Consider the following 23,020-nt stretch of genomic DNA (forward strand, 5'->3'; position numbering starts at 1 on the left):
ATTAAATAAAATAGTTAATAAATATACCTCAGGTTAAGGACTGAAAAAATAGAATTAAACATAAATTTGATGAAAGAATAATAAACATTTCAGCAAGTCTGATGCAAGTGACTAAGGTGTATAATCCATACTTTAAAACTTAGATTTACAAGACACAGAGTATTTAATTATGTATGACAAATGTAAGGATTTGCTCACATCACTCTGGAGGTCGTAGGCTCGCTTGGCGTGGATCACGTCGTTCTGGTCGGGCAGACAGAGCCACTGGTGCAGGTAGTGCCTGTAGTCAATGTCACTGACCAGCTCCTGGCACCTCTTGGCCAACACAATTCCCAGCATGTCCACAGGGCTGCTGAAGCACGTCTTGGACTTCTCAAAGTCTTTCTTGTACTCTCTGTCACTCTGGATCTTGGCCACGTGCATCGACCACATCATCTTGGGGTCATCCTCGATGTTCCTGGCCCCGATGTGATGGCCCAGCTGCTTCCGATACCCCTCCTTGTACTTGTACTGCAGGGAAAAAAAAATACACATATATATTATATATTTTATCTTTTTTTAACACAAAGCATTTAAATAGATTTCTTGGTAGAAAAACAAGGAGCATAAAAATCTGTTATCCTCTGTCTCTTAGTGATGTTGACTCATGCCAGAAGCAAAACCTGTCTCAGTCACTGCAGAGTTTTTTCCTGGTTTTGCATTCCAACATTTTGAATTTCAATGTGACACTGAAACAAATTTCTTTCCTCCAGAAAAGACAAGCATATAGACTTTTAGAATTTATTTACTTACATATCTCTTTTGGGGACATATTTTAAAGTACTTCCTATTTTGAACCAAAAATTAACTTGACAACTCTAGCATGGACTCCTACATCTTTTTGATCATCCATGGATGGCAATGGGGGGCCATAGAAACAATTTTTCATGTTATTATATTTATTTGTTACTGTGATACATAACTCATGCAAAAATAGTAGCTATCCATTCCTTTTGTGCACTAAGGCATGAGCTAGAATCACCATAAAAATAGATTTCAATATTATCTATTTTGTGAAATATGACATTAACAAACAATGGAACAACCATTCTGATTCTTTCCCATTACCAAATCCTTACAGAAATAAAAACAAAGCCTTTTCCCATTACCAAATCCTCACAGAAATGAGAACAAAGCCTGCTTACCTCACTGGCAATCTCTCTGGAGGCTTTGGCAGATTGAATGGGAATGGCATCATAACGCAAATCATGGCCCTTCTTCTTCGACTCCTCTAAGGCCAGTTTGTACATTTTCTGTGAGAAAAAATTCACATTTTAGTTTAAAAAACAAAATACCAAATTGCATTTCAGTTAAGCACAACTGTGCAGTAAAACAAATGAAGTCCCTAAACAATATTGTTAATCTTCAGACAAATTTAATACTGTTCTCTAGAAAAGAAAAAAAAAAAAGCGGATTTCAAAGACCTTGTAATTTTATTTTAGATGTTTGGAAAATGGAAATCATTTAGGAAAGGCAAAGACTGGAACATTTAAAAAGTTAAATTACCTATTTCCACAAATTGCTGTAGAAATAGTTTCTCATTTATGTCAGATAATATATTTTAAAAGACCCATTAGATATCCAAGAGGTAAATTCCAATGAAAGAACAACTTTGATTTCATCACTGGAAGTGGCAATTTGTGAAACTAAACAACCTGACAATATTTTAATATTAATAAATAATCAAAGGTGAATATAGTGTACTTATCAGAAACCCTTTAATTGTCTCAACTCTTCAGTGCACTCACCTCACTGTAGTTCAATCTGTTCTGTTTGGCCAGCAGATTTCTGGGGTGTCAGGCATGACATGAATCGTGGTCTTGTCTTTGTTCCACGCTTCAGTGTACAAACGCTATGAAGGAAAACAGGAAGAGATTTATAGGACATTCCAACCAGGTTCATGTCTCAATAACCATGGAAAACCCATTAATTAAAAATGATAGGAACGTGGTCTAGTAAAATTGCCCTTTCCCATGGCAGGGAGTTGGAACAAAATGATCTTTAATGTCCTTCTAACCCAAACCATTCTATGATACTATGAAATATAAGATGGATAGACAGTTATGTGTTAACCTGGTAGAAATAACATCAACAAAAGGAGAATTTATCTGAGGGAGTTTAAAAACATTAAGGAAACTGTCACATTGCTTCAGAATAATGAATAATCCAAAGCATCATTAGTGCACACTGCACACACAAGTCAAGGAAAAGATTTAAATGTAAAATGCTGAATATCACACAAATTTGAGTCTTCCACTACCTGGCCCAAGAGTTTTGAGTGAAATAACAAGAGCACACTGATTGAAAATACATCATGTCTGAACTGCAGCATTGCTTGTGCTCAATTGATTCCCAGTCCTGTCTCCAGGGATGAGGTACAGACCTCTGATGTGTCACCCAGTGGCTTCAGGACTCACCTTGTTCATGGTGTCTGCGTTCTGCTTGGCCAACACCATCTCCAGGGAATCCGTGACACTCGTGAACTTGATGGTGTCTGGACGCTGGCGGTAAATTTTATCACTCAGGATCTCCCCTGCTCTCTTGGCTTTCTCAACTTCCAAGGAACCAATTGGGACCCAACCAATGCCCCGCAGCCATTCAAGGTCAGACTTGTAGCAGTTCTGTTACAAGAAAAAGTTACACAAGTTATTTTAATAAAACAGTCATAATTATAATAATGTATGTTACACCGTGCATCTTTCCAAAGGAAAATAACCTTCCTATCAGCTCTTCATTCAAATAAATGCAAAGCTGTAGAGAAAACTGTAGAAAAAACTGACTGCATTTTCACCTACATTAAGGTGAAACCATTATCCAAGTTTCACAGAATTGTAAATGATAAATAGTCCAAATCCTGGAATTACAGGATTTCATTTAAATATCAGTTAGTTAATATAACACGTAGGAGATATGAGTGTCAATTAACCATGAAACATAATAATAAATCTCAAGAAGTTGGTTCTACCACATCAGAACATGATGGCCTGATCCAATTATGTAAAATAAACTCATTCCTCAGCAAAAATTAAATGCCAGAGAACTCACATCACTCTGGAGGTCGTAGGCCTCGCTTGGCGTGGATCACGTCGTTCTGGTCGGGCAGACAGAGCCACTGGTGCAGGTAGTGCCTGTAGTCAATGTCACTGACCAGCTCCTGGCACCTCTTGGCCAACACAATTCCCAGCATGTCCACAGGGCTGCTGAAGCACGTCTTGGACTTCTCAAAGTCTTTCTTGTACTCTCTGTCACTCTGGATCTTGGCCACGTGCATCGACCACATCATCTTGGGGTCATCCTCGATGTTCCTGGCCCCGATGTGGTGGCCCAGCTGCTTCCGATACCCCTCCTTGTACTTGTACTGAAACACAAACCAAGATATTACATTTCTGTATCACCTCTAAATATCAGTTAGTAATATCAAATATTTCTGCCAATAACCTTTCCAAACTTATTTATAGCCTGCCTTTAAAAAAAACCTAAATAGTCAGATCAACTCTCATGCTAATAACACGGATTCTGGCACTAAAGTTTTTTGCTGCTTGAGTTAGAACTCTAAACAGAAATTTTTTATCATTTTGTATTTTGAAGAAATATGCTTCACTAATATTAGTGAGAAATAATCCTGGTCTTACTAAATGCATTTAATCCTTATTACATATAATGTAAATACTTATTTACACATATGGGGTTACGAGCTATACAATTATCATGATAGCAGAATTATATTGTTCTTATAATTATCAACATCTATTTTTTTAAACATACATGATAATTTGCTTGCAAAAAATCTATTACTTAAGGTCATAGTTTAGCTGCAGCATCTTTTACAGAATTCAGCTGATAATTTTCAGGTTGCAGAGGAGAGAGGTCAACATAGAAAGAAAAGTAGATTCTTACATCACTGGCAATTTCCCTGGATGCTTTGGCTGCTTGGATGGGGATGGCATCAGCTCTCAAATCATAGCCTTCCTTCTTGGCATCTTCCATGGCCTGTCTGTATTGTTTCTAGATGAAGAATTAAACAATGGGACTCATATAAGTTTCATATATTATATTCTATGCAAAACAAATTGCTTGGAAGTAGATCTAAACATTGTGTTTAGATTTATTACACCCAGTTTTATCCACCTTTAACTCAAAGCCTCAGATCAGTAGCAGATACAAATTCATATCAAAGGAATACCTTTGCTAAATACATTTGTAAATTAATTTTTCTTTTACTGCTTTAAATAATGTAACACTGACTACAATTTAGAGCTAACTTTTTCTTCTATACAAGTGGAGAAAACCTACTTTTTAAAGCCACCAATGTGCCTTACCATTGTGAACTTGTTTGCCTAAAATAACTTTGAACACTGGCATCACAGCATTTCAGAATTGTGCTGGTAATTGCCTTTTTGGTATTAATTTTTGCCTTCCCAACATTATGCACACTGGCAGAAATGACTCCCAAAAATTCAGTGGAAACACACAATTTGTGTGGAATTTATGGAATTTCTTCTCACCATTGCTCACTGCTCTATGTACACACTACTACAAATATCCAAACAATACTTTTGAAGTCACAATTTTGTGGATAAATATGGGAGTTACTTAAGGAAGTTGACGGTGATATCTACAGAAGGTTTCCCAGAACATTGCTGACCCAGCCATGACCCAGAGCAGTTACATTTGGAGAGCTCCCACACTCACCAGACTGTAGTTTTTCTTGTTCTCTCTTGCCAGTGTGATTTCAGGCGTGTCAGGCATTATGTGGATTTGTGTCTTGTCTTTATCCCAGGCCTCAGTATACAGACGCTGCAGGAGAAACACAGCAGAGTATTTGGAGACCTTCACAATTGATAATTGTGACAAATTAACTTAGTAATTATCTTAGGAAGACATTATTAAATCAACTCTTGATAAAAGTAAGTTTCCCATTGATTACCAAGAACGGAACTTACAATTTACAGCCTTACTGTGCTGAAATCTCACAGCACAAGCACAGGTCTGTGGTCCTAGTCCTGTCTCAAGGGTTTAAGCAGAAACTGTTAATGTGTTACCTGATCAAATCTGCCTCACCTTATTCAATGTTGTCTGCATTCTGCTTGGCCAACACCATTGGGAGGGAATCGGGGATGCTGGTGAACTTGATGGTGTCCGGATGCTGGCGGTAAATTTTATCACTCAGGATCTCCCCTGCCTTTTTGGCTTTCTCAACTTCCAAGGAACCAATCGGGACCCAACCAATGCCCCGCAGCCATTCCAGGTCAGACTTGTAGCAGTTCTGTTACAAAATATAAAGGCAGCAGTTAAAAATTTCCCCTTTATATGTTAATTAGCATTTAAATGTATTACAATTACCAATTAGGAAGGATTATACGGAGATAATACTGCTGTTTGGCCATATATAAACCTTTGTAATGTCCTTACACACAGATTCATTCACTACACAAAATCTAATGACATTGCTTGGAACAGGGGAAGAAAAATACATTGTGAAAAAACACAAGAGCAACTTGTCTAGTTCATATTCCAAGGAAATTACGAACATTTCAGTAACCCAGGGTTTATCAGCAAGTACTAACATCACTCTGGAGGTCATAGGCTTGCTTGGCGTGGATCACATCGTTCTGGTCGGGCAGACAAGTCCATTGATGCAGATAGTGCCGGTAGTCGACATCACTGACCAGCTCCTGGCATTTCTTGGCCAGCACCAATCCCAGCATGTCCACAGGGCTGCTGAAGCGTGTCTTGGTCTTCTCAAAGGCTTTCTTGTACTCTCTGTCACTCTGGATCTTGGCCACATGCATCGACCACATCATCTTGGGGTCATCCTCGATGTTGCGGGCCCCAATGTGGTGGCCCAGCTGTTGGCGATACCCTTCCTTGTACTTGTACTATGGACAAAAAAATGTTCAGTGAGTGTCAGTTTAGGGGTTTTTTGTGTCCCCAAGAGTCCCTGTGGTACCACCTCCAGAAAACATAGCAGCTGGAACCACAGAGACTTTGGAGTGAGAAAAGACTCAGCCCCAGCGTGGGCCACAAGGGCTGCTGTGCACTCACATCACTGGCGATGTCCCGGGAAGCTTTGGCAGACTTGATGGGAATGGCATCTGCCCGCATGTCGTAGCCCTTCTTCTTCTCCTCCTCCATCGCCTGCTTGTACAGTTTCTGAAACAGACACCACCGTGCCCTCAGACAACGCTGCTTCCCGGGACACGGCAGCGCCCAGGGACGGACACTGCACCCACAGCACCCACCCACCTCGCTCAAGTTCACTTGGTTCTGCTGGGCCAGCAGGATCCCAGGGGTGTCTGGCATGATGTGAACACTGGTTTTGTCCTTCTCCCAGGCTGAGATGTAGGAGCGCTGGAAAACGAGGAGGACAGAGGGAGATCAGATCACACAGGCTCAGGAACAAACTCAACAAGAAGGTCAGCTCCATGAACCAAAGCAAGGGGCCTCTACTTTTGCACTGACTAAGGAACTCCCGCCCTTTCCCAGAACTTTCTAATGCTTCACCCTTTTCCACCCTGTACCCCATTACTGCTCCAACCACACAAAACTGAATCTTGTCTCAAACAAGGAACACAAATCCCTGAGGCAAGAGGAGTCAACATTCCCCTTGCACAACTCAGGCCATGGAAGGACCAACATCTTGAGAAAGAAGGCATCTGTTTCCTTCAGGGTGCAAACATGAGGAAATCTCACTTGGTCCATGATTTTGGAGTTGTGCTTTGCCAGCTCCATGGGCATCGAGTCAGGAAGGCTCGTGAATTTGATGGTGTCTGGGTGCTGACGATACTTCTTGTCACTCAGGATCTCGCTCGCCCTCTTGTTCTTCTCAACGTCCAGTGATCCAAGTGGGGACCAGCCAATGCCCCTCAGCCACTGCAGGTCGGACTTGTACACGTTCTGCAAGATAGGTAAGGATATAAAGCAACTCAGCAACTTCCTCACTCCAAGCAATCCCATCTCCTACCAACAAATGCTCTGCTTATTCCAGCATGTTCCCCTGGGTCAACCAACAGGGTGACCCAACCCCTGGGTCAGCCTGTGCCACAAAAGAGACTCCAAGTAAGCTCAGCACCCCACAACCTGGCTCCCCACTCTTGGAACACCACAAGCGACTGTCAAGTAATCCACAAACTGTCCTCACTCTTTCTTCCCATTATTCCCAGCAAAGACTTGACCCATTTGGCAATCTGCAGCTGGCAGAGACATGGGATGAGCCTTTTATCCAATCTCCTGAGGCTCTTCATACCATTGTCAGCTGCACGATTTCTTGCCTTTGCCAACTCTTGATTCTCCAGAAAAAAAAGGATTTGAATTCCCTTGCCCTTCCCTTGCCACACAGACCCCTTCTCCAACGGTAGAACAGACAACACAAGGTTGTCACAAAGCCAGTAAAGAACAACTCACATCACTCTGCAGGTCGTACACTGTCTTGGCATGGACAACATCGTTCTGGTCTGGCAGACAAGTCCATTGATGCAGATAGTGCCGGTAGTCGACATCACTGACCAGCTCCTGGCATTTCTTGGCCAACACCACTCCCAGCATGTCCACAGGGCTGCTGAAGCGTGTCTTGGACTTCTCAAAGTCTTTCTTGTACTCTCTGTCACTCTGGATCTTGGCCACGTGCATCGACCACATCATCTTGGGGTCGTCCTCGATGTTGCGGGCCCCAATGTGATGGCCCAGCTGTTGGCGATACCCTTCCTTGTACTTGTACTATGGACAAAAAAATGTTCAGTGAATGTTATGCTTGAGTTTTTATAAGGCCCAGCAACCCCTGCGGCACCGCCTCCAGAAAACATAGCAGCTGGAACCACAGAGACTTTAGAGTGAGAAAAGACTCAGCCCCAGCGTGGGCCACAAGGGCTGCTGTGCACTCACATCACTGGCGATGTCCCGGGAAGCTTTGGCAGACTTGATGGGAATGGCATCTGCCCGCATGTCGTAGCCCTTCTTCTTCTCCTCCTCCATCGCCTGCTTGTACAGTTTCTGAAACAGACACCACCGTGCCCTCAGACAACGCTGCTTCCCGGGACACGGCAGCGCCCAGGGACGGACACTGCACCCACAGCACCCACCCACCTCGCTCAAGTTCACTTGGTTCTGCTGGGCCAGCAGGATCCCAGGGGTGTCCGGCATGATGTGAACACTGGTTTTGTCCTTCTCCCAGGCTGAGATGTAGGAACGCTGGAAAACGAGGAGGACAGAGGGAGATAAGATCTCACAGGCTCAGGAACAAACTCAACAAGAAGGTCAGCTCCATGAACCAAAGCAAGGGGCCTCTACTTTTGCACTGACTAAGGAACTCCCGCCCTTTCCCAGAACTTTCTAATGCTTCACCCTTTTCCACCCTGTACCCCATTACTGCTCCAACCACACAAAACTGAATCTTGTCTCAAACAAGGAACACAAATCCCTGAGGCAAGAGGAGTCAACATTCCCCTTGCACAACTCAGGCCATGGAAGGACCAACACCGTGAGAAAGAAGGCATCTGTTTCCTTCAGGGTGCAAACATGAGGAAATCTCACTTGGTCCATGATTTTGGAGTTGTGCTTTGCCAGCTCCATGGGCATCGAGTCAGGAAGGCTCGTGAATTTGATGGTGTCTGGGTGCTGACGATACTTCTTGTCACTCAGGATCTCGCTCGCCCTCTTGTTCTTCTCAACGTCCAGTGATCCAAGTGGGGACCAGCCAATGCCCCTCAGCCACTGCAGGTCGGACTTGTACACGTTCTGGAAGGACAGGAAAGGACACGATCATCTTAGCAGCTTCCTCACTCCAAGCAACCTCACCTCCCTTCCACGGGAAACTTTGCTGAACAGAACATGTTCCTCTGAGTCAACCAACCAGCCTGTGTCAGATAAGAGACTCCCGTTATGTTCAACTCTCCACAGCCTGTGTCCCCACTACTTCAACAGCACAAGGAGCTATCATGCAGTTCACAAAGCCTCACTCTCCATCTTCTTAGTATCTCCAGCAAAGACCTGCCCCATTTGGCAACCTCTAGCTGGCAGAGGCATGGGAGAAATGTTATAGCACAATTCAGAACACCCTTTGTACCATGTACCACTGCACCCAAGGCTTGACATTGCCAGTATTGGTCCTTCAAAAGCAAATATTCAACTCTTTTGCTCTTCCCCTGTACTGTAGACCCTGTCCACAACTCTCCCAGCAAAGTGTTAGTGGCAAGACAGGACTCTTCCATGCCCATAAAGTATGAGCCCACACAAATGTCATCCCTGACTGTCCACGAAAAGAAGCGCCACAACACAACCTCAGTCCCTCAGAATCAGCCAAGAATTATTATCCCCACATGGACCTTGTCCAGCAGTGGAACAGAACACAAGAGAGACCTGTGGTGGTAATGCAGCCAGTACAGAACAACTCACATCACTCTGCAGGTCGTACACTGTCTTGGCATGGACAACATCGTTCTGGTCTGGCAGGCAGGTCCAGCGGTGCAGAGGGTGCCGGTAGTCGACATCACTGACCAGCTCCTGGCATTTCTTGGCCAGCACCAATCCCAGCATGTCCACAGGGCTGCTGAAGTGTGTCTTGGTCTTCTCAAAGGCTTTCTTGTACTCTCTGTCACTCTGGATCTTGGCCACGTGCATCGACCACATCATCTTGGGGTCATCCTCGATGTTGCGGGCCCCAATGTGGTGGCCCAGCTGTTGGCGATACCCTTCCTTGTACTTGTACTATGGACAAAAAAATGTTCAGTGAGTGTCAGTTTAGGGGTTTTTTGTGTCCCCAAGAGTCCCTGTGGTACCACCTCCAGAAAACATAGCAGCTGGAACCACAGAGACTTTGGAGTGAGAAAAGACTCAGCCCCAGCGTGGGCCACAAGGGCTGCTGTGCACTCACATCACTGGCGATGTCCCGGGAAGCTTTGGCAGACTTGATGGGAATGGCATCTGCCCGCATGTCGTAGCCCTTCTTCTTCTCCTCCTCCATCGCCTGCTTGTACAGTTTCTGAAACAGACACCACCGTGCCCTCAGACAACGCTGCTTCCCGGGACACGGCAGCGCCCAGGGACGGACACTGCACCCACAGCACCCACCCACCTCGCTCAAGTTCACTTGGTTCTGCTGGGCCAGCAGGATCCCAGGGGTGTCTGGCATGATGTGAACACTGGTTTTGTCCTTCTCCCAGGCTGAGATGTAGGAGCGCTGGAAAACGAGGAGGACAGAGGGAGATCAGATCACACAGGCTCAGGAACAAACTCAACAAGAAGGTCAGCTCCATGAACCAAAGCAAGGGGCCTCTACTTTTGCACTGACTAAGGAACTCCCGCCCTTTCCCAGAACTTTCTAATGCTTCACCCTTTTCCACCCTGTACCCCATTACTGCTCCAACCACACAAAACTGAATCTTGTCTCAAACAAGGAACACAAATCCCTGAGGCAAGAGGAGTCAACATTCCCCTTGCACAACTCAGGCCATGGAAGGACCAACACCGTGAGAAAGAAGGCATCTGTTTCCTTCAGGGTGCAAACATGAGGAAATCTCACTTGGTCCATGATTTTGGAGTTGTGCTTTGCCAGCTCCATGGGCATCGAGTCAGGAAGGCTCGTGAATTTGATGGTGTCTGGGTGCTGACGATACTTCGTGTCACTCAGGATCTCGCTCGCCCTCTTGTTCTTCTCAACGTCCAGTGATCCAAGTGGGGACCAGCCAATGCCCTCAGCCACTGCAGGTCGGACTTGTACACGTTCTGCAAGATAGGTAAGGATATAAAGCAACTCAGCAACTTCCTCACTCCAAGCAATCCCATCTCCTACCACAAATGCTCTGCTTATTCCAGCATGTTCCCCTGGGTCAACCAACAGGGTGACCCAACCCTGGGTCAGCCTGTGCCACAAAAGAGACTCCAAGTAAGCTCAGCACCCCACAACCTGGCTCCCCACTCTTGGAACACCACAAGCGACTGTCAAGTAATCCACAAACTGTCCTCACTCTTTCTTCCCATTATTCCCAGCAAAGACTTGACCCATTTGGCAATCTGCAGCTGGCAGAGACATGGGATGAGCCTTTTATCCAATCTCCTGAGGCTCTTCATACCATTGTCAGCTGCACGATTTCTTGCCTTTGCCAACTCTTGATTCTCCAGAAAAAAAAGGATTTGAATTCCCTTGCCCTTCCCTTGCCACACAGACCCCTTCTCCAACGGTAGAACAGACAACACAAGGTTGTCACAAAGCCAGTAAAGAACAACTCACATCACTCTGCAGGTCGTACACTGTCTTGGCATGGACAACATCGTTCTGGTCTGGCAGGCAGGTCCAGCGGTGCAGAGGGTGCCGGTAATCGACATCACTGACCAGCTCCTGGCATTTCTTGGCCAGCACCAATCCCAGCATGTCCACAGGGCTGCTGAAGCGTGTCTTGGACTTCTCAAAGTCTTTCTTGTACTCTCTGTCACTCTGGATCTTGGCCACGTGCATCGACCACATCATCTTGGGGTCATCCTCGATGTTGCGGGCCCCAATGTGGTGGCCCAGCTGTTGGCGATACCCTTCCTTGTACTTGTACTATGGACAAAAAAATGTTCAGTGAGTGTCAGTTTAGGGGTTTTTTGTGTCCCCAAGAGTCCCTGTGGTACCGCCTCCAGAAAACATAGCAGCTGGAACCACAGAGACTTTAGAGTGAGAAAAGACTCAGCCCCAGCGTGGGCCACAAGGGCTGCTGTGCACTCACATCACTGGCGATGTCCCGGGAAGCTTTGGCAGACTTGATGGGAATGGCATCTGCCCGCATGTCGTAGCCCTTCTTCTTCTCCTCCTCCATCGCCTGCTTGTACAGTTTCTGAAACAGACACCACCGTGCCCTCAGACAACGCTGCTTCCCGGGACACGGCAGCGCCCAGGGACGGACACTGCACCCACAGCACCCACCCACCTCGCTCAAGTTCACTTGGTTCTGCTGGGCCAGCAGGATCCCAGGGGTGTCTGGCATGATGTGAACACTGGTTTTGTCCTTCTCCCAGGCTGAGATGTAGGAGCGCTGGAAAACGAGGAGGACAGAGGGAGATCAGATCACACAGGCTCAGGAACAAACTCAACAAGAAGGTCAGCTCCATGAACCAAAGCAAGGGGCCTCTACTTTTGCACTGACTAAGGAACTCCCCGCCCTTTCCCAGAACTTTCTAATGCTTCACCCTTTTCCACCCTGTACCCCATTACTGCTCCAACCACACAAAACTGAATCTTGTCTCAAACAAGGAACACAAATCCCTGAGGCAAGAGGAGTCAACATTCCCCTTGCACAACTCAGGCCATGGAAGGACCAACACCGTGAGAAAGAAGGCATCTGTTTCCTTCAGGGTGCAAACATGAGGAAATCTCACTTGGTCCATGATTTTGGAGTTGTGCTTTGCCAGCTCCATGGGCATCGAGTCAGGAAGGCTCGTGAATTTGATGGTGTCTGGGTGCTGACGATACTTCTTGTCACTCAGGATCTCGCTCGCCCTCTTGTTCTTCTCAACGTCCAGTGATCCCAGTGGGGACCAGCCAATGCCCCTCAGCCACTGCAGGTCGGACTTGTACACGTTCTGGAAGGACAGGAAAGGACACGATCATCTTAGCAGCTTCCTCACTCCAAGCAACCTCACCTCCCTTCCACGGGAAACTTTGCTGAACAGAACATGTTCCTCTGAGTCAACCAACCAGCCTGTGTCAGATAAGAGACTCCCGTTATGTTCAACTCTCCACAGCCTGTGTCCCCACTACTTCAACAGCACAAGGAGCTATCATGCAGTTCACAAAGCCTCACTCTCCATCTTCTTAGTATCTCCAGCAAAGACCTGCCCATTTGGCAACCTCTAGCTGGCAGAGGCATGGGAGAAATGTTATAGCACAATTCAGAACACCCTTTGTACCATGTACCACTGCACCCAAGGCTTGACATTGCCAGTATTGGTCCTTCAAAAGCAAATATTCAACTCTTTTGCTCTTCCCCTGTACTGTAGACCCTGTCCACAACTCTCCCAGCAAAGTGTTAGTGGCAAGACAGGACTCTTCCATGCCCATAAAGTATGAGCCCACACAAATGTCATCCCTGACTGTCCACGAAAAGAAGCGCCACAACACAACCTCAGTCCCTCAGAATCAGCCAAGAATTATTATCCCCACATGGACCTTGTCCAGCAGTGGAACAGAACACAAGAGAGACCTGTGGTGGTAATGCAGCCAGTACAGAACAACTCACATCACTCTGCAGGTCGTACACTGTCTTGGCGTGGACAACATCGTTCTGGTCTGGCAGGCAGGTCCAGCGGTGCAGAGGGTGCCGGTAATCGACATCACTGACCAGCTCCTGGCATTTCTTGGCCAGCACCAATCCCAGCATGTCCACAGGGCTGCTGAAGCGTGTCTTGGTCTTCTCAAAGGCTTTCTTGTACTCTCTGTCACTCTGGATCTTGGCCACGTGCATCGACCACATCATCTTGGGGTCATCCTCGATGTTGCGGGCCCCAATGTGGTGGCCCAGCTGTTGGCGATACCCTTCCTTGTACTTGTACTATGGACAAAAAAATGTTCAGTGAGTGTCAGTTTAGGGGTTTTTTGTGTCCCCAAGAGTCCCTGTGGTACCACCTCCAGAAAACATAGCAGCTGGAACCACAGAGACTTCGGAGTGAGAAAAGACTCAGCCCCAGCGTGGGCCACAAGGGCTGCTGTGCACTCACATCACTGGCGATGTCCCGGGAAGCTTTGGCAGACTTGATGGGAATGGCATCTGCCCGCATGTCGTAGCCCTTCTTCTTCTCCTCCTCCATCGCCTGCTTGTACAGTTTCTGAAACAGACACCACCGTGCCCTCAGACAACGCTGCTTCCCGGGACACGGCAGCGCCCAGGGACGGACACTGCACCCACAGCACCCACCCACCTCGCTCAAGTTCACTTGGTTCTGCTGGGCCAGCAGGATCCCAGGGGTGTCCGGCATGATGTGAACACTGGTTTTGTCCTTCTCCCAGGCTGAGATGTAGGAGCGCTGGAAAACGAGGAGGACAGAGGGAGATCAGATCACACAGGCTCAGGAACAAACTCAACAAGAAGGTCAGCTCCATGAACCAAAGCAAGGGGCCTCTACTTTTGCACTGACTAAGGAACACCTTTCCTTTCCGCAAGGTTTCCAATGCTTCACTCTTTTCTTTTCCACCCTGTACCCCATTACTGCTCCAACCACGCAAAAGAGAGTTTTATCTCAAACAAGGAACACAAATCCCTGAGGCAAGAGGATGCAATATCCCACTTGAACAACTCAGGCCACGGAAGGACATAGAACAACATCCTGGAAAAGATGCTCATTTCCTTCAGGGTGCAAACATGAGGAAATCTCACTTGGTCCATGATTTTGGAGTTGTGCTTTGCCAGCTCCATGGGCATCGAGTCAGGAAGGCTCGTGAATTTGATGGTGTCTGGGTGCTGACGATACTTCTTGTCACTCAGGATCTCGCTCGCCCTCTTGTTCTTCTCAACGTCCAGTGATCCAAGTGGGGACCAGCCAATGCCCCTCAGCCACTGCAGGTCGGACTTGTACACGTTCTGGAAGGACAGGAAAGACAGAAACAGCTCAGTAACCTCCTCATTCTAAGCAACTCCAACTCCTATCAAGGGGACCTATTCAGAATGGAGCACATTCTTCTGGGTCAACCCACCAGCCACCCAGCCAACGGTTATACCCATCCCCTAAGGCTCTTCATATCATTCTCCACTGCACCCAGGCCTTGCCTTTCCCAGCTGCTGGTTCACCATAAAAAAAACTTGTCTCCCTTGCCCTTCCCCTGCCACACAGACCCCTCCTTCAAAACTAGAACAGAACACAGGACAGACAACACAAGGTTATCACAAAGCCAGTACAGAACAACTCACATCACTCTGCAGGTCGTACACTGTCTTGGCGTGGACAACATCGTTCTGGTCTGGCAGGCAGGTCCAGCGGTGCAGAGGGTGCCGGTAGTCGACATCACTGACCAGCTCCTGGCATTTCTTGGCCAACACCACTCCCAGCATGTCCACAGGGCTGCTGAAGTGCGTCTTGGACTTCTCAAAGGCTTTCTTGTACTCTCTGTCACTCTGGATCTTGGCCACGTGCATCGACCACATCATCTTGGGGTCATCCTCGATGTTGCGGGCCCCAATGTGGTGGCCCAGCTGTTTGCGATACCCTTCCTTGTACTTGTACTGTAGGAAAAAGAAGTATCTACTGAGTTTTATTTTAGTTTTTTTTACAATCCTACCAACCCCTGTGGCACCACCTCCAGCCAATTTTTCAGCTGAAACCACGGAGAGTTTACAGTGAGAAAGTGTTCAGCTGATGACTTGCAGTCCACAGCTACAAAAGAATCCACATAACATCCTTCTGACAAAACTGACATCTTCCAAGACTCTCCCTGGCCTATATATTAAGAGCAACTGTTCGATAACTGAGAGGAAGAAAGTCTCCAAATCATGGAAGCTACACCAAAGACCTGAAGTTCAATAAATACTCCCTACATAAAGAATCATTTACTGAACTTCAAGAGAGATGGCCAAATCAACTCCTACTCAAACTACTGAGGCAATAAAATATAACAACATAGAGACTGACTGGGAGAATTAAATAAAGACAGCTAACACATACAGGAATGCAATTTTGTATTAATACCTAAGACTAAAAAAAAATAATGTCCTTTTATATAGCTTTAATTTTTACATGAAAACTTAGTTTGGGTTTTCCTTCCTCATGCCCACCTCAGCTGTGTAGCTGCAGAGCCAGGGCCATGCAGACTGGCAGTGCTGAGGGCAGCCCAACACCTCAGAGCCCCAGGCTGTTGCATGAGGAGACACTGCCACAAGCCCAGGAGGGACCATGCTTTGGATTATGGCCATCGTCCTGCTCACATAGCTACACATCCACATCACCCAGGACTTCCCTTGCAACAGTGCACACCTATAACTTGTAGGGACAGCTACGGGTGGACAGTGTAGAACCAAAATTTTGATGGGCAACTAAATGGCAGTGACAGGTAATGGATTTGTTGCCTCCACTTGGCACAGTTGCAAACCCTGAGTTCAACTGCCAGCATGTGGCACCCATGTGACAGCGTGGGCCACAAGGGCTGCTGTGCACTCACATCACTGGCGATGTCCCGGGAAGCTTTGGCAGACTTGATGGGAATGGCATCTGCCCGCATGTCGTAGCCCTTCTTCTTCTCCTCCTCCATCGCCTGCTTGTACAGTTTCTGAAACAGACACCACCGTGCCCTCAGACAACGCTGCTTCCCGGGACACGGCAGCGCCCAGGGACGGACACTGCACCCACAGCACCCACCCACCTCGCTCAAGTTCACTTGGTTCTGCTGGGCCAGCAGGATCCCAGGGGTGTCCGGCATGATGTGAACACTGGTTTTGTCCTTCTCCCAGGCTGAGATGTAGGAACGCTGGAAAATGAGGAGGACAGAGGGAGATCAGATCACACAGGCTCAGGAACAAACTCAACAAGAAGGTCAGCTCCATGAACCAAAGCAAGGGGCCTCTATTTTTGCACTGACTAAGGAACTCCCGCCCTTTCCCAGAACTTTCTAATGCTTCACCCTTTTCCACCCTGTACCCCATTACTGCTCCAACCACACAAAACTGAATCTTGTCTCAAACAAGGAACACAAATCCCTGAGGCAAGAGGAGTCAACATTCCCCTTGCACAACTCAGGCCATGGAAGGACCAACACCGTGAGAAAGAAGGCATCTGTTTCCTTCAGGGTGCAAACATGAGGAAATCTCACTTGGTCCATGATTTTGGAGTTGTGCTTTGCCAGCTCCATGGGCATCGAGTCAGGAAGGCTCGTGAATTTGATGGTGTCTGGGTGCTGACGATACTTCTTGTCACTCAGGATCTCGCTCGCCCTCTTGTTCTTCTCAACGTCCAGTGATCCAAGTGGGGACCAGCCAATGCCCCTCAGCCACTGCAGGTCGGACTTGTACACGTTCTGGAAGGACAGGAAAGACAGAAACAGCTCAGTAACCTCCTCATTCTAAGCAACTCCAACTCCTATCAAGGGGACCTATTCAGAATGGAGCACGTTCTTCTGGGTCAACCCACCAGCCACCCAGCCAACGGTTATACCCATCCCCTAAGGCTCTTCATATCATTCTCCACTGCACCCAGGCCTTGCCTTTCCCAGCTGCTGGTTCACCATAAAAAAAACTTGTCTCCCTTGCCCTTCCCCTGCCACACAGACCCCTCCTTCAAAACTAGAACAGAACACAGGACAGACAACACAAGGTTATCACAAAGCCAGTACAGATCAACTCACATCACTCTGCAGGTCGTACACTGTCTTGGCGTGGACAACATCGTTCTGGTCCGGCAGGCAGGTCCAGCGGTGCAGAGGGTGCCGGTAGTCGACATCACTGACCAGCTCCTGGCATTTCTTGGCCAACACCAATCCCAGCATGTCCACAGGGCTGCTGAAGTGCGTCTTGGACTTCTCAAAGGCTTTCTTGTACTCTCTGTCACTCTGGATCTTGGCCACATGCATCGACCACATCATCTTGGGGTCATCCTCGATGTTGCGGGCCCCAATGTGGTGGCCCAGCTGCTTTCTGTATGCAGTTTTGTATTTATACTAATTGAACACAGAAGAAACAATTACTACCTATTTCCAAGCTGCCATTTCAGTTTCCCTCTTGTTAATATATTGGTTAATCATCTTGCATCTATCATATTTTGTTTGTTTTCACAATATTTTTATCATTTCATTTAATGTCCAGGAAATATTACGGTATTTCTTATATATTATCATCTTTAAATTATTGTATTTATTTAATTAACTTTACACCATTAAGAACTATACAACCTTTGAGGTGGGCAGCAATGTAACAATGATAAAATTTTACATATCTACTCCTGTTCAATATATTTCTATCCAAGATTATGTGCCTCCTCTGCACCCCACTCTCATTTTCCCTCTGCAAGACCCACCTCACTGGCTATGTCTCGGGATGCCTTGGCTGCCTGGAGGGGGATGGCATCAGGAGGAAGGTCATAACCTTTCTTCTTCAGCTCTTCATATCCTACCTTGTAACGTTTCTGTTGGAGAAGCATTCAAAAGAATTAATGCAAATAAAACTCTCTAGAGAGTTTTTCAATGTTACAACTCTCCACCTTCGACTATTGAAAAGAAAGAATGAGTTTCCAAACACAATTTAATTAATCAAATTCAACTCCATATCCTGCTATTAATGACATGTATTTTGTAACCTTGGATGTAAAATATTTAAAAACTACAACCTGAATATTTTCTGATTATTTCATTGAAGATCAAAATTTTCTTTTAGCAAATATAGTAAACTGAGCGATTCCCAGAGCCTTCTACAGAGGCGAGTAATACAATCCCGTGATTCTCTATACCCAGTTTCAAATGCAAACTTACATCACTTGTGTTAATCAAGTTTGATTTAGCCAGCAAAATTTCAGGAGTATCAGGCATGATGTGAACCTGAGTCTTGTCCTTGTTCCAAGCTTGCCGGTAGAGTATCTAAAGGAGACACAAACAAAGACCTGGTCTGACCGGAGATTCACCTGCACAGCAATAATTTCAGTTCACCTTTTCTCTGCATTAGCAAAGCAAAGATGCACTAAGCAAGCAAGAGGAATGTTAACAACAAAAGAGACTGAAATAAAAAAATACAATGACTTCTTACTGAAATACAGCCTTTCTTCTTTCTTTACATCCATGTAATGCCAGGGAAACAGCATTAAGGCAATATATTTACATACTACCTATTAAAGGTCTGATTTGTAGCTATTACTGAATAAGTTAGCAGCACTCAAGTTCTTCATCTTCTGAACAAGGCACAAAGAGCAGTGAGGCCCTGACTATAAACACCTGCTATTTGTATATTTTAAGCACATGTTCTGATAGAGAGATCCTTTTAAAAATGTGTATTAATGTATTCACATATTGAATCCCACATTCTGTCTCTAGAGGCAACTTACATCACTCCTATTTTTGGCATTAGATTTTGCCAAAACGATATCCATGGCATCTGGGATACTTGTAAACTTAATAGTGTCTGGGTGCTGCCTGTACTTCTTCTCACTCAGTATTTCAGAAGCTTTCTTGTTCTTTTCAGACTCCAGAGATCCCAAAGGACTCCATCCAATGCCTCTGAGCCACTGCAGATCTGACTTATATAGGTTCTGTTAAGGATGAAAATCAATCAAAACCATAGTAGATTATTTCACTGTTCATTGATTAAACCCTATGAAAAGTCTAACTGGCAGTTTAGCTCCAATCTGATCTATATTGGTATCAAAAGTGAGTTATCAAAGATACTTTCCAATAAGCAGTAATTATTTCACATGAAAATAAGTGAATTAAACCCAGAGGGAGCTTACATCACTCTGCAGTTCGTTGACCCTCTTTGCCTCGGTGACATCGACCTGGTCTGGCAGACAAGTCCAGTGGTGCAGTATCCGTTTGTAGTCCACATCACTGACCAGCTCCTGACACTTCTTAGCCAGAAGGAAGCCCAGCATATCCACAGGCATATTGAACTTGGTCTTCCACTTTTCAAAGTCCTTCTTGTACTCCCTCTCACTCTGCATTTTAGCTACTTGCATGGACCACAACATCTTGGGATCATCCTGCAAGCTGCGGAACCCAATGTGATGTCCCTGCTGCTTGCGGTATCCTTCTTTGTACTTGAACTGGAATGGCAAAGATGGCACAACTCAAATCACAGTAACAAACATACAAGGGTAAAATACACAAGCAAAATATCAATATGATTTCTCATCTTAATGTTCCTTATGAAATTATCCCTGGAAGTGTCCCAGGCCAGGTTGGACAGGGCTTGGAGCAACCTGGGATAGTGGAGGGTGGTCCTGCCCACAGCAAGGGTGGAACTGAACAATCCTTAACGTCCCTTCCAACCCAAATCCTTTTGTGATTCTATGATTCTATAAATAAGCAACTTGTTATGGCATCTCATGAAAAGTTTTAGCAGCCCCTTGATTAAATAGCATGCATCACTCAGTGTCAGTGAATGCTCTCCCTGAAAAAGAAAGAATCCTTGGGAAGGAAGAGAGCATGGCAATAGGAAGGGTCTCCTGTGCCATCTGATTCAAACACTCACAGTGCTCAGAACTCCCTGACACTGACACACTGAAATATTTTGATGAATAACATCATCAACAATGAATAACGATGAAATACGAAGATACTTAAGCACAGAAAACATTTCTTAATGATTAATAAAATCTCTTGCACAAATGCAGGAGTTGTATTTGTACCAAGTTACGGTAACAGCAGTGCATGTGTCACCACATCTCTTTCAGAGCTGTGATGAGGATTTCTCTGCATAGGCACTGGGCTCAGCTAATTGGACCAAATTTGGTGCTGCTCTGAAAATGAAGCATCCAAATGAGCAGAAAACTCCTCCCTTTGTGTGACCAGCCATGTTATGGATGGACCAAACTTCAGACTTGTTAAGATGCCAAAGAAACCCTTGTTAAATTTGACAAAAACAGGTCAGGAAGGAGATTTGTCAGCAATGCTGGTTTTGACTCCAAGCCACACCTTAGCAGAGAGGTGTATTTCAATTTAGTGTGAATCTGTAGGTTGTAACAACCAGATCAATGCTTGTCACATTGAGTTAAAATGCTGCTTACATCACTGGCAATGTCCCTTGAAGCTTTGGCAGCTTTCACTGACATGGCTTCAGGTGTGAGGTCATAGCCTTTCTTTATCATTTCCTCCCAGCCAAGCTTGTAGAGTTTCTAAAATTGAAAACAGTATTAATTAAAACCAGTAATATGTACCTCACCTGCTGTTTAGATACACTAATGATCCCTATCACCAAATTCTGGTCATCTCACAGGCTTCAGTTATGAGACAAGGGCTACAAGAACGGGAACTGAGAAATGGGAAAGTGATAAACAAGAAATGCTGGTCTTCCAAGGCTTAGGAGAGGGACTAAATAGTTTTTTTTAGCAGCTTCCTACTATAGCTTATCTTGAGGATTTGAAACATATCTGGAGAAGCTGAAATATATCCATCTGAGATAACTGAACACTTTTTGATTGGCTTAACAAAATTTTAATTAATAAGGCTTTCATGAAGCCATTTAACAGTCAAGTCAGTTTGTGCACAGTTGATTTTCAGTACAGGCATTCTTAAGTCAAAGATCTGCCTCTGAGCAATTATGCAAAGCAAAACCTGAGTATTTTTTACTGGCACAATGGTCACTTTCTCCTATCTGAAAGCTGCGAGAAAAGCTGGAATCACTGCATCTACTTTTCCCCATAGGCTAAGTTAAAAATATACACACTTAACTTGTAATTTTATAGTAAGGAATTTTTAACATGACTGATTTCTATGCTAAGCATAGAGTACAGACTATGCACTTCCAGATTTCAAAAGCAGGACTTATATTTTCCATACCTTATAATGCAATTCAGTCTGTTAGTTTGCTAGCCTGAAGCTGGTACTTATTTTACTCTGAAAATACTACGCACATGAAATTCTTGCCTGTGTTCTAAATCCCCAGTAGATATTAATTTAAAATACTGGTAGGATTATCAAAATACTCTACCTGACTGTAGTTTGTCTTGTTCTGTTTGGCCTGTAGAATATCTGGTGTGTCTGGCATCACATGGACCTGAGTTTTATCCTTCTCCCAGGCTTGAGTATAAGCATGCTATGGACAGAAAGTTACATAAGATGTGTTAATAGAAATGACAAAAGATGATTCTTTCAGGGTTTTCACCTTTCCATTTGGATATGGATGGGTAAAAAGGTGAAGGTGCTGACTATGATTTATTTTACTATGTAATGACCTAATCCAGAATCAGCTGAATTGTTGTCTGGTCTTGCTTCTAATGAAACCCAGCTATCAAGATTTTCAGGACCAGTCATTTCTATATAAGAATGGGAAGAACATATGTTGGAGAAAAATGAGAAAATATTTCTTTAACCAATGCTGTTTATCGGTAACTGTTTCACTGAGGAAAAAAATGAAAAAAAGAGGAGCCTGTGACAGTTGTTTTTCACATGGAAATGCTGCTACATAAAGGTGTGACAGAGATTTCCAAACTGGTTATTGGAAAGGAGTATATGTGAATGCCTGCCTGGCTTTTCCCCTAAATACTCACTTTGTTCATGATATTTGCGTTCTGCTTTGCAAGGACCAGGTCCATGGCATCATTCTGTTTGGTGAAGGGCAATATGCTGGGGTGCTGGCGGTACTTCCGATCACTCGCAATCTCTGTGGCTTTCTTTGACTTCTCCACATCCAGAGAACCAATGGGATTCCAACCAATCCCTCTGAACCACTCCTTGTAATCCTGCTTGTACTCATTCTGCCAAACAGGACATAAAAGCAAAGTTCACAATGTACAAACATCTCAAACAAAATAATCCTGTTCTTTCCAAAATGCAGCCATGATGCAAAAACAAAAGTCACAAAAAGAAAACTTACATCACTTTGGATCTGATTCATGTTTCTGTACAGCTCCAAACTCATTGCATCTGGCAGGAGCACGTACTGGTGGATCAGGTGTTTGTAGTTGGCGTTGGTCACACGGTCCTGGGCCTCCTTGGCTGCCACCACGCTGAGGGCATCAGAAGGTGTCTGGTAATTAGTCTTGCTCTGCTCATAGGCCTTCTTGTACTCCCTGTCTGACTGCATCTTGGCCACTTGCATGCAATGGACAAGTTTGGGATCATCCTGGAGGCTGCGGAAGCCGACGAGTTTCCCCTTGTCTTGTTCGTACCCTAATTTGTATTTATACTGGAAGAGAACAGAAAGAGAGAGTTTAATTAATTTAGATTTGAAAATAAGGAAAAAATTCCTGGCTGTGAGGGTGGGGAGGCCCTGGCACAGGTTGGCCAGAGAAGCTGTGGCTGCCTCTGGATCCCTGGAAGTGTCCAAGGCCAGGCTGGAGCAACCTGGGATAGTGGAAGGTGTCCCTGCCCCTTTTTTCTCCCAAG

General features: G+C 45.3%; 1 protein-coding gene across 1 annotated transcript in view; it reads right to left on the reverse strand.

Moving 5' to 3' along the window:
- Nucleotides 1–23,020, reverse strand: part of NEB (nebulin) — a 105,004-nt gene that overhangs the window by 58,618 nt on the left and 23,366 nt on the right. Inside the window, 44 exon segments of the mRNA XM_032113885.1 lie at nt 199–510; nt 1,185–1,292; nt 1,788–1,825; nt 1,828–1,891; nt 2,457–2,660; nt 3,085–3,105; nt 3,107–3,397; nt 3,937–4,044; nt 4,732–4,836; nt 5,096–5,305; nt 5,607–5,918; nt 6,085–6,192; nt 6,286–6,390; nt 6,733–6,936; nt 7,444–7,755; nt 7,921–8,028; nt 8,122–8,226; nt 8,569–8,772; nt 9,430–9,741; nt 9,908–10,015; nt 10,109–10,213; nt 10,556–10,728; nt 10,731–10,758; nt 11,264–11,575; nt 11,742–11,849; nt 11,943–12,047; nt 12,391–12,594; nt 13,251–13,562; nt 13,729–13,836; nt 13,930–14,034; nt 14,385–14,588; nt 14,916–15,227; nt 16,160–16,267; nt 16,361–16,465; nt 16,808–17,011; nt 17,339–17,650; nt 18,007–18,114; nt 18,458–18,562; nt 19,024–19,227; nt 19,426–19,737; nt 20,701–20,808; nt 21,624–21,728; nt 22,183–22,389; nt 22,509–22,820. Coding sequence (XP_031969776.1) covers nt 199–510; nt 1,185–1,292; nt 1,788–1,825; nt 1,828–1,891; nt 2,457–2,660; nt 3,085–3,105; nt 3,107–3,397; nt 3,937–4,044; nt 4,732–4,836; nt 5,096–5,305; nt 5,607–5,918; nt 6,085–6,192; nt 6,286–6,390; nt 6,733–6,936; nt 7,444–7,755; nt 7,921–8,028; nt 8,122–8,226; nt 8,569–8,772; nt 9,430–9,741; nt 9,908–10,015; nt 10,109–10,213; nt 10,556–10,728; nt 10,731–10,758; nt 11,264–11,575; nt 11,742–11,849; nt 11,943–12,047; nt 12,391–12,594; nt 13,251–13,562; nt 13,729–13,836; nt 13,930–14,034; nt 14,385–14,588; nt 14,916–15,227; nt 16,160–16,267; nt 16,361–16,465; nt 16,808–17,011; nt 17,339–17,650; nt 18,007–18,114; nt 18,458–18,562; nt 19,024–19,227; nt 19,426–19,737; nt 20,701–20,808; nt 21,624–21,728; nt 22,183–22,389; nt 22,509–22,820 — 7,605 coding nt within the window.

The sequence above is a fragment of the Corvus moneduloides genome, chromosome 7 (genome assembly GCF_009650955.1).
Source record: "Corvus moneduloides isolate bCorMon1 chromosome 7, bCorMon1.pri, whole genome shotgun sequence".
NCBI classification, from domain to species: domain Eukaryota; kingdom Metazoa; phylum Chordata; class Aves; order Passeriformes; family Corvidae; genus Corvus; species Corvus moneduloides.